This window comes from Eurytemora carolleeae, unplaced genomic scaffold, assembly GCF_000591075.1.
Source record: "Eurytemora carolleeae unplaced genomic scaffold, Eaff_2.0 scaffold924, whole genome shotgun sequence".
Classification (NCBI taxonomy): domain Eukaryota; kingdom Metazoa; phylum Arthropoda; class Copepoda; order Calanoida; family Temoridae; genus Eurytemora; species Eurytemora carolleeae.
The window spans coordinates 35139-47543 of record NW_019396884.1 but is presented as its reverse complement, the minus strand read 5'-3'; the positions used below and the strand labels follow the sequence as shown (position 1 = coordinate 47543).

Sequence of the window (12405 nt, the reverse complement as noted above, 5' to 3'; positions counted from 1 at the left end):
TAAAAGAAAAACAGAATCATTGGAGTGGATTGGAATGGCTAATTAATAACAAGTTGAACTTACAAGTTTTTAAATATTTACATTTATTCTCTATAATGGGTTTTCTCAAAAAATCTTCCATCTTAATAAATAAATGACACATCCCCGTTATTATGTTTTTATTATTTTTTATCTCATTATTTTGGAAGAAATATAATTTCTTGCAAGTTTATTATACTTATGAAATTGTTCTGGTTAATTACAAAGTTTCATGTCTCAAGCCAATTGTTTGCTACTCCTGATAGTTTGGTTTGTGTCTTATATATTAATCAGGCAATGTTACTGTTTCTATTAAACAATCAGTTTATCTTTCCACGCAATAGAAGCACCATTAACAGGCACAAATAAACATTGCCTTAACTCTATTCATTGTAAGGAATTTAGCGAACATTTTAAAGAGACAATGTCTAAACATAGAACAAAAATATCAAAGCAGTTACAACAACCAACTAAAGTAGATTCATTTGGACATGACAATCTAATTGATGATCTATTTATGCTCAGAGATCCAAGTCCTGTTCTTAGAAGCCATTATTCTGTACATCTCAGTGAAGAATCAAGTGGTTTTGGGTCAACTCGAAATGAAAGCAGCTGTACAGAAGATTCATCTAGTGATGAGTCTGAGAATGATGTTGACCCAAATGCAGAACATTATTTTGAAATTCCAGGGGAGTGTGCATTAGATATGTTTATTGACCCATTAAACCCAAGTGGGAAAGCAGCTCATCCAACTCTTCAGTCCAAAATAAAGACATTACAGCAAAAAGAGGAACTTTTAAAAAAGAGGCGCTTTAGTCAACATTTATTGGAAAAAGAAAACAAAAAGAGAACTATGATGCTGGAGAGGTTAACTAAAAAACTGGAAACATTAAGGGTTTCTAAAGAAACCGCTAAAGAAAAATACCTTAATTTAAATGAGAAAATGGGTAACCTTCATGTACGAGAACAAAAATACTTTGCTAGATTGGAAAGATGGACTACTAAAATGGAGCAGGAATACAAAGAACAATCAGAGGTGGGATCAATCTTGGAGGAAGAATGTGCTGAATTAAGACTACAGTTAAGTACCCTACAGAAAGAAAGAATGTCCACAATGAAGGAAAAAATTCAACCAATTATTATCCGAGATGGACCTTCTCAAAAAACAAACTACAAAATACAAGCCAAGTATCTTCAATATGAAATCTATCCACTGACTCAAAGGTTTAAAATGTTGTCAATGAGAGCTGAACATGAAGAAAGTAGAAGACGCAACGTTGAACGAGAAGTTTCTCAACTAAGGGAGAAAATATCTGAATTAAACATCAAAGTAGTTTCTGCATCAAAAGGAGTATCAGTCTCCAAAATGATGAACAAAAAAATTAAAGAACACAAAATGAGATGGAAGCGACTCTTAAGTAATGAAAAGATGGTTGAACAAGCTTGTGAAAAAAGCTAAACATTTTAAATTATTAACTGAAATACATTGTTTGATAAAGATACATTTATATTTTTATATACTGGTGACATTTAGAGTATATTTACTGAGTTACAAAATCTGTCAGGAATCTAACACGTCCATAAATGTTACTAAAATAAGGTAAATCTAGTTCAGTTCAAATTTGAGCAAAATTTCCCTATTTTCTACTGTAGTCATAGTAACTAATGGTTTAAGTAACATCGCAAGAAAAATGGGGTTTCAATATAGTTTCAATAATCTGATTGACTATTGTTCAAGGGACCATAAAAATTGTACTCATTCCTGTTGTGGTGTTTATAAAGCTCTCTCTCTTCTTTCAAAGAACCTAAATCTCTTTCATACTATATAAAGTTTGTTTTACTTTTTTTTAACATTACAAATAAATCTATAATTTTTATTTCTGAAAGTTAGTTCATTGTCGAAAAATACTAACAATTCACCAACAATTTATATTAAAGAAAGTGTAAACAATAAATATGTAACTTTCCTTATCCATTCCTTTCCTTTTCCTTTTATTTCTATTTTTATAATTTTTTAGAATTGCTTGAAGAAATATCATAAANTTTTCAAACGTTTTTAAAGAAAATTATGATTTTGCAGCTATTTTATTGAACATACGAAGTTTACCAGCCCCCCAATCTTATGTATGGGATATTCAACTGTGAAGCATAAAAATCACCTGCTAAGTTTTTAAAGAGACTGTAAGCGTATTTTCAAAATGACACTTTGGACAATTTACAACGTTAACCTTTAAATTATTGATTGTTCATTGAGGACAGAGTCAGAGAGCTCGGTGTTTTCATATCTCGACAAGTGATTGAATTTCCGTAAAATGGGAGTGTATGCTAGTGTAAAGTTTGAACTCAACGCAGCTGATCTTTTACAATTGTGTTCCTAGAAAATGCCGAATGTTTTTTGTTAAAAATTTGAAAGTTAATATTTTGTGAATTCTAGACTTTTTTGCTATGGTGGGATATCACATCTCTGGCTTTCCGGAAATACCATCCTTTTCTGTTTATAGGAGCTGGTGATTGGACTTCAAAGAACAGGAGATCCTGGACGCCTGTCAAGTTTGAGACCTCATCTAGAAACTTTGACAAACATAGATGGCAGTTCAGATTCAGAGGTTAGCGGGTTTTTCCTGTTTCCCACCATTAAACCAGATTTTTTATTTGATCAGCAATATGTTAATGAGAATTTGAAGTCTTACTTATTTTGAAAGATACAAGTTTTTTTCAGGGTACAGTCATTTTTATGGGGACCTAGCTAGATTTCTACGAAATAATAGTTGACTGGTTATTTTTTATTATCATTAATGTCATTGTTATTATTTTTATTATTATTATTATTATTTTTATTTTTATTATTATTAGTATTATTATTATTTTTATTGCTATTATATCATTATTGGTTAGAAATCCAAAAATATTTCAAGATTAATATCGAAAAGAAAATGGGTTTTTGTAAAAAAAAAAGTGGTTCATTTAAGTCAATACTTAATATGTCAATCTGCATAACAATTTAAGGACAGGATGTGAAGAATGTATAAGTCGCAAATGAGTTCCAGAAGACAATTTGTGCTATTATATTTTTCATAATGTATGTAGATTTTCTGCTCCAATTTTGTATCCTTTGGATAGACAGACAGGAATTGTTTCAATTTGTCTTTCTAGGTCCCCTCCTGGCCTGAGGTTGTCGATGCCTTGAAATCAGCTTATGCAGTTGTATCGGGGCTAATCAGCTTCTGTAATCTAACTGGGGCAAAGAAGACCGGAGAGACATACAACGGGCATTTAACAAGGTTACGTACAGTTTAATCAATGTCAACGTATATAGTGGAAGAAAAATTAATGAGTTCAGAATACTCACTTTTCTCCAGGGTTCCTACTTGGCCGAAAAATATAAGGACTGTATGAAAACTATTTTTGGTTTAAAGAAGAAAGAAATATGTGAAATTATTTTTCTAATAATTTCTTTTTCTTTCAGAAATCATTTGTAAAATGGCTATGTTAATTTATTTTATTATTTATTTAGGTTTAAAACCAGTATGTGCAGAGACCTTGCCCAGCATGGTTCTTGTCCAAGGTCAGTCATACCCCCTCTAAGCTTTTCCTCCCTAATAATTAAACGACCAAGACTAGAGACATTATTTCAAGTGACCCTCCAGTTACAGATTGGCATGCCCAGTTCACAAGTTCACAACGGTACCCTTAAAACCAGTTTTTGATTGAGTAGAATTGATGTTAGTCCTTTTTTCTATCTTAAAGTTGATTATTCTCAATTGTCGTTTTCTGTAAAAGTTACATGCAAAAAAGAAGTGTGTGCGACAGAAAACAAAACGATCAGATCTTCCTAAATTTTTTTATGATACAGGTCTAACGGGTACCATGGTAATTAGGAGTTGCCACTATTTAAATAAATTGGTCACATGAAATTACATCGACAGATTTAGGTAGAGATTAATCTTGCAATGTGCTTTTTAAGAATTACATATATTATTTTTTTAAGTTTTCACGCCATTTTGCAATTTTTTACATTAATTATTGGATTGTGCACTTATTTGAAAATTCCTCCTAACAACCTATTCTTTAATCGGGATTACATCTATTGTTTATTGTTTATGTTTATTTGCCTGAATGTGAGAATGGTATGATTGTTGTTCTGACAACCAGCGTGTTTTTATCCTTAAAGGGACCGTTTACTTATTTGAGTAATTTCAGGGTAAACTAAACAGCCTATTCGCTCTTGATTGGTAATAGCCTTACTTTTCAAAGACAACTGTGGCCGGAGAAAAAGCCGATTTTTCGTCTAGAATTTGAGCGGAAAGGGACGGTCCCTCTCTATAGACACTATTTGATGTTTTTTTCAGTAACAGCAGCCCAATAAAATTTAAATTTATAATATTTTAATGTCATTATGTGTTCGTTATTATGTACAAAAATCTTAAAACTTTTGATATTGGAGTTAGCAAGAAATTTACGTTTTTCGTATTAAAACATGTAAAATGTGTTTACAAAGACGACGTCTCTACGACAATCAATTAATCATTATAAAAAACATCAATTAGTGTCTATAGAAAGGGACCGTCCCTTTGCGCTCGAATTCTGAACGAAAAATCAACTTTTTCTCCGGCCACAGTTGTTTTTCAAAAGTAAGACTATTACTAATCAACATCGAATAGGCTGTTTAGTTTACCCTGAAATTACCCAAATAAGTGAACGGTCCCTTTAAATTGGGATCGTTGAAAGTTGACGACAATTTTTAAGACTTAAAAAGTAACAACCAGAATTTTTATTGGTAGCATGAACAATCCTTTTATCTTTTGGTAAGTTTTTAATTAAATTGTGAATCTTTATTTAGGGGAAATAACTGTACTTTTGCTCACACTCAAACAGAACTTGAGTTTCACAGAAACAGTTCTAGAGTGCGGCCTAATCTGAAGGTAACATACTTTTCAGATTTTTGCCATTTTTTTTTAACAAAGAATTCCAGGATCTAGCAGGGATCAGGCATCTCACACTGGCCTATGGATTAATTTAATTCATCTTTGATATCCCATGGTGGTCATACCCTGTATAACAATGAACAACTTTATATAATAATAAAATTGTTTTATTATTTGTATAATACTTCGTACACATAACTGTTACAATAGATTAAATATAAGGATATATGCAATTTAAGACTTCGAAATAGTTATATATATATATTATATTCTTTAATTGTAGAAAACCAAGGATTACAAGAGTTCTCGACACACAAGTGGAGACTGATATAGTATTTTCAACTTTTTTCAGTTTAAATATATATTTTAAATGTTTATATATAGATAGTTTTATTCCAACTGATGATTGGGTGAAACCCATGAAACATTTTGTCTTGGAAGAAATATATATTTAAACATCTAAAATGTATATTTAAACTGAAAAATAACCTACTCTGGTTAGGCGGGTCCAAACTACATAGTAAATTGTGATTTTTTATTTGTATTATCTCGTGCTTTGTAGTTGAATAAAAATATGAAATATGAATGAGCATAACTTGTTTACTATTAGGACTTCAAACTGTCCATAGCGATTGCTCTATAGTTTTCACTTGAAGTAATAGTAGCAAGATAATTTTTCGCAATAAGAACTAATGTACAAATCAACAAAAAGATTCCTTGAAGATCCACTAAACTTTCTAATCTCAGAGCAAATATCTTTTCCTCCTGTGATTAAACCTGTTGCTAAATACTGTTGGAAGTACGCTTAATATTTGTATTGCAACTTTGTAGTTCTCTGTATATTGTATAATTCTCCCATGGGTTGTGCAGTCTGCAGCTTTCCAAACTCCGAACCAAAACCGGCTCTCACCTTGAAACGGTTTTAAATATTCGTTTCTATATATACATGTTTCTATATATATGTTTTTTCTAGGATGAAGAGATGAATCGGAGAGGTCTGGAAGAGGAAGAGGACGAATGTCGTCTTAATAAAGACGGATTCAATACAGCTGAACAAAGAGACCTCACCCCAAGGGTAGGTTTGAGTAATAGGATTTGTTTAAGGTTGCTGCAAATAATTGTTGTTTTGTTCCTTACAGACATTTTCGATACTTCTTAATACTCATCTGTATAAGAAAGCTCTTCGTTTGAAGAGATATTTTATACATCTATATACATCGTCGCTATAGCTGGCCAAACGGCTTTGCCAATGGCTGAAATTATTTTAGGGAGCCCATGGGTACCCCGGGTGAAACAGTCTAATTTTATAAATTTTGGAAATGTCAAGGACAGCGCCGGCTAATCTAGCTAGTTCTTAGTATGTTTTATTATTAGTGAATATTATATCATATCTGTTCGATTCCATAGTAGTAAACCTATCGTGTAAGGTTTCCCAATATTACACGGTTCAGGAGCAAATTTGTCACATATTGTTCGCTTCCTAGCGTTTCATATTGCTTATTCTTATACTGGGAGGAAAGAATTTTCATTCGTTAACGCTCAGACCGTGTAAGAATGGAAATTATTACACGATCATAGCGTGTAAGAATGTCTGTTCTTACACGCTCCTTATATTGATCTTTTTAACATAGATCAATATTGATATTAACTTAATTATTTTGTACGAATAACATGCACACTCACCTTTTTCTTTTATATTAGTACATGCAAGCTTACCTTTTTATTCTCTTTAACATCATGCTCACTTACCTTTTTTATATTAAAACATGCAAACTTACCTTTTCAGGCTCACTTACCTTTTCATTTTTAGAAATATTGATATACCTTAATTCATAAATTTCCATTCATATCTTGACCTAGCTTAATCCTGACAGAAGAGTGAAAGGGGGACCCCCCCCCCCTCCCCTGTGTTTAATTAACATATATCATAAAGAATGATTCAGAGGACGTTCAAATTTTCTGAAAAATATTATGGACAATGCTTTGACAATGCTTTAAGCCTTACATTAGTCAGATTCATCAAAGCATACTGCCGACTGCCTACTTCATACAAACAATTTTTTAGTTTTCTATATTGCAAACCAAATTTTGTAAGATTTTGCAAATCTCTTCATGTTTGTAATAGAACGCTCAGAGCTTTTCCAATATGCAAAGGTTATCATGTTTTTTTAACAATTTTAATCAACTGCTTTTTCACTTTATAACTGGATACTGAACAAAAATAGCTTTTCCAAAATTCCACAGTCTGTTGTAATATTTGGACAAAATAGACAGAATTAAGAGGTGATGAGGGTCGATTTTCCCCACACCCTACAGTTAAAATTGGTTTTGAAGTACCATAGCTCGAGTTGAAGTGGTACCACAATAAAAAAAACATTGAATGTTAGTTAATGGAAACAAGTCATTGAGATATTACTGTCACAAACTTTATGTGTTGTCTTAGCACTCCATAGCAGTGAAAACAAAGTAATAAATCTTGATACATGAATAAAAGACAAAGATCTTCATCATTTCATTTCTTGACCTGGTTCTTGCTAGATAACCTGCTTTTCTCTACTCTTTTCGGAAGATTTAGGATCTAATATCCAGAAAATGATTTCTTCTGTAAATGATTTCACGTGAGTAGATTGAGACAACCCACTACTATTCTCTACCTATTCTCCATCTAAAAAACTCATGGCACATTAAATATGCTAAATCTAAATTAAGCATAAACTTTAAAAAGCAAATGCATTAAAAATTAGTTAATAAACGAACTAGCTAAGGAAACAATCACACCAAATGCATTATTTACAAATAAAGAACCAATTTTACTTATAAGAGGGTTTTCAACATTTTACCATTGTAACATTGTAGAAAAATAAAAAAGTATTTGTCAGGACAAGAGCATAAGTGAAATATAAAAACTTCCTTCATGATGTCAATTGTTCCAACGTGATATAGTCGTATTTTACATGAATTAAAAAAATATAATTTCACAAATATGATAAAATATTAATCTTATGAGGATAAAAATGTAATAGTGGAATTCTTAAACGTGATGAAATAATTTCCATTATTACATTTTTCCTCAAAAGATTTTCCTATTCTTTATTGAAATATCTAATTCCAGGTTGTTTCCATGCCTGTGTCTAATCTGATAAATGGAAATAGTGCTCGGGATACTTCTACCTTCCAATCCGAACAACATTCCAACCTAGAACCGACTGGAACATCAACAGAGAAGTCGTCAGCTCAAAACATGGATCCTTCTGTAGATTCCAACAATCAGCCTCTAGCTACTGAACATCAAAGTTCTCGTGACCGACATCCATCAGCCCAGAATCCTCCGGTCATTATGGGTACAGGGCAGGTTGTTCAGATGCATCAGGAGTTTCTTTGCCCGCCGCCAAACGGAACTGGGCAAATTCAATTGCCCCCGGCACCAATTCAGATGCAGATGACACCGGGTCAAATATTGCTCAGGCCAGGAATAATGCCGACTGGGCAAATGCATGTTGCTTCTGGTCAGATTCAGAATACTGGGCAAATAAACCATGCCGGTCAAATGCAACATATTGGTCATATACAAGGTCAGATACAAAATACTGGCCAAATATTACAAGCTGCTCAAATTCAACATGCTGCCAATATTCAACATGCTGCACAAATCCAGCATGCAGCGCAAATGCAGACTGGTCAGATTCAGCAAACCGGTCAAATACAGCATGTCGGTCAAATGCAGCATGTCGGTCAAATGCAGCATGCAGGTCAAATACCACAGAATGCCCAGATTCAGCACGTCCAAATAGGTCAGTTACAGACCATCCCTGGACATGGTGGAAACCTGCATGTACAGCAAGGACACTCAAACCAGATTCTGATGATGCCTGGAATACCTGGAGGAACTCAGGTACCACAAAAAATGTACATTTGTCACTAGATGTATTTAAGTATTGTATATTAAATATTGAAAATTTTGTTTCCACAATGAGGAGTTGTCACGACGGGACCACTGAAATGACTAGTAATAAGCAGGGGTTTTCGTTCCAAATTCAGTCGGTTATAAATTATAATTGATTCTCTAAAGCATTATCATAAAAAAGATAGAATGATACGTGGCGTTAAAAGTATTCATCAATGTTAAGTTTTTTATTTGAGTTAAATGATTGTTTTTTGATTCGTCTGCATCAAATATTAAAAATTCTATGCCCGCTGTATAGGAAAAATGTGACCGGAGACGTTGGTTTAAGTCACTCTCTTTTTTAAAATGAATTGTCAGATTAACAAAAGTACCCAGAAAGAATTTATCTGAGTAAAAAGCAGAAAGATTTCGTCGTTTTTATGTCATGAATTCTTGATTTCTTTGTCTCTACACGTTGTGCTAAAAATGTAAACTTGAGATATTATGTGCTTCTTTCAATTTCTCTCCTGATTTCTTTCCAACCCAAAGATTAATTGTCTATTTTTCCTATGAAACCTATTTTTATTTGAGCATGTTTATCAATACGCCACAAAGTTTTTCCCCATCGCTTTCACAATTCTATTCTCTTCCTATCCTATCTCCTTTCAACCCTTCTTGGTGGATTATATGCATATTTCGGCAAAGATATTACAATTTTATCATCTCCAAATTGAATAAAACACGACCACGATGATCTTAAAGATGTGAAAATTATTTAGGTTTCCTTAATAAAAACGAGCAATATACTCATAATTACAATGATTATCAAGATTTAACAAATATGGGTCCCGATTTATTTGCAAACATTGAGCTAAGAAACATATACCAAAGTGAAAACAATTTTGTATCAAACATTAGAAATTTTAGCGGATTAAATGTTCTTAATTTAAACATTCAAAGTCTGTCATCAAAATTTGAATATTGAAAATATTTCTTGATAGTTTTACAAGGAATATGGGATGTCTCTTTACCTAACATATTCTTTATCAAATATTTCGAACTTTACTAATACACGAGAAACATCAAAAGGGGAGGGGTTGCAATATATTGTAAAAAAGGCTTGTATTCCAAAATTGATACCTGAATTAGTTAGACAAAATACTTACACTTTTGAGTAAATTGCAATTTGAAATACAACTTGAAAACTTTTCAGTTTTAATTGGATCTATTACAGATCTAACAAATATTTCAGTATCAATAATTCATCAAATCACTTTGAACCATTTTTAACGAGTTATTATCTTTTTTAGCCATTTGCAATAACAGCAATTGCAAATCCTATATTTTCTCAGACACTAACATAGATCTTAAGCAACACAATATTGTTGTCAATGAGTATAATATGCATATATTATCTTCAGGCTTTTTTCCCTTTAAACTCCGCGGCCTCGCAATTTGTAAATATACAAAGTTTTGCACTTCTAGACCATATTATACCCAAACAAACAAACAAATATTATAACCAATGATAACCCAGAAGATACAAACATTTCCAAAATATCCAATCGATTTCAGACCATAATACAATATTTCTACCAATTAATCTTGATTTAAAACACGACGAAAATTCATTTCAAAATCTAAAAAGGAATCTTTCAAAACTGTGCTTGAAAAATAAAAATGGAATAATGTATTTTTATCATAAACTGCAGACATGGCGGCAATAGAATGTAATCAAACTTTTTTCATTAATTTAAAAAAAACATTTTCCTTGACATAAAAATAAAAATAAAAATGCAAGTAAGGTACCCATAAACCAATTCATGACAAATGAACTACTTTTATTGAGAGCGCAAAAACTATCATTATATACTATTTTTAGCATACTGAAAAGCCTGAAGATAAGATCAAGTTTATTGTTTGCAGAAACATGTATAATAGAAAATCAAGAAGATTTGTGAAACATTAAAAAACATTAAAAAAACATTACAGGGATGGGAAACGAGCCTTACCAGAGTTTAATGAAAATTGATTCCATTAAGAAGGAAAACTTAATTATCTCAGATCAAGTTATATAATTGCTAATGAGTTCAATAATTATTTTTCATATATTGGCCAATCTAAAGCAGAAGCTATTCCTAAAATAGATAAAGGTTTTTCAGAATTTCTTTCACCTCCCTCCATGCATTCCTTTGCTTATTTTCCAACTGATCCAGTAGAAATAATGGAAGAATTAGAAAGACTCAAAAACAAAACATCTGAGGATATAAACGAAAATTGCTTAAAAATATACCAACAGAAGTAGGTCCTGCTTTATCTTACTTCAAGCCTTGACACCTAATTTTTGGAAAATATCCAGAACCCTTTCTATTTATGAAAAAGATAAAAAAAGGCGACGTGTCTAATTTTCGTCCAATTGGATTAATCAACGGATTCTCTAAAATATTGAAAAAAATCTGCTTAAAAGAATGTTTTCATTTCTCAACAATAATAACTTTTTAAAACAAATAAATTTGGTTTTTTTTTGGCCAGGACGTAATGTTATGCAAGCAATTACTAAACTTTTAACTATATTTTCAGCGCACTATATAATAATGAATCTGTTTTACTTGCCATGCTAGATATTTCTAAAGCTTGCGACTGTATTGATTACAAGATAATTCTGAAAAAGCTTGAAAACGCAGGAATCAGGGGCAACACATTACAATGGTTTTACTCTTACTTACGCGACAGGGGGCAAAATGTCAATATAAATGGTACCTTCTCAGAGTTAGTCGAAATATTAGAGATGGGTCTTGTTCAAGAATCAAGTCTAAGCTGTTTACTGTTTATTATATATGCAAATGACTTCTTCCAATCTAACAAACTTTTCAGTGTAGTCTATGCCGATGACACAAATGTGGCATCAAAATGTAAAAACTTGAATACTTCAGCAGACACAATAGATAAAGAATTAGAAAAATGTCTAATAAACTTACTATTAACTTTGAGAGAACTAATGAAATTTTATTTTCAAATTCTCTTAATGCACAAAACGACTGTCCCGATGTTTTATTTAAACTAGGAAAACCTACACGAAAAATTGAACGCATAAAAGATTTAGTTAGATTCTCGGAAATATGGCTGGATACTAAACTGAACTTTGATTATTTTTTAAAAAGATATACTTCTTAAGCTTTGAAGTCATGAAATTGCTTTTTTACTCCTTTTTCCACTCTTATTTAGAATTAAGTTTAACATTTCTAGTGCTAACTTCAAACAAAAATATTGATAAGATAGAATCATTACAAAAGCTATTGATGGGGTTACCTAGAATGAGTCACACAACGGAAGCTTTTTTGGCTTTGAACATACTCCCATTCAGAAAATTAGTAATGTTTAATGTTGTAAAATTTTTATTTGAATTTAAAGGAGACCGGTTAAAAAAATTTCATACTATCAAAAAATATCAAAAACGCAAATCTTAGAAACAGAGTAAACTAGAGTAAAATCTATTAAAGTTGGACTACTTCCTCCTCAATATTTCCCTAAAATATGGTATGAATATAAACGGCACTTCTTATTTCGAATGTTAAGCAG

At 31.8% G+C, this 12405-nt stretch overlaps 1 protein-coding gene across 1 annotated transcript in view; it reads left to right on the top strand.

Annotated features, from left to right (window-relative positions):
• The window catches only part of LOC111709725 (uncharacterized), a 38598-nt gene that overhangs the window by 14368 nt on the left and 11825 nt on the right, over positions 1-12405 (top strand). The window contains exons 11-16 of the mRNA XM_023483613.1: positions 2520-2624; positions 3172-3299; positions 3533-3583; positions 4859-4940; positions 5917-6018; positions 8056-8835. Coding sequence (XP_023339381.1) covers positions 2520-2624; positions 3172-3299; positions 3533-3583; positions 4859-4940; positions 5917-6018; positions 8056-8835 — 1248 coding nt within the window. The remainder of the gene's footprint in view (positions 1-2519; positions 2625-3171; positions 3300-3532; positions 3584-4858; positions 4941-5916; positions 6019-8055; positions 8836-12405) is intronic.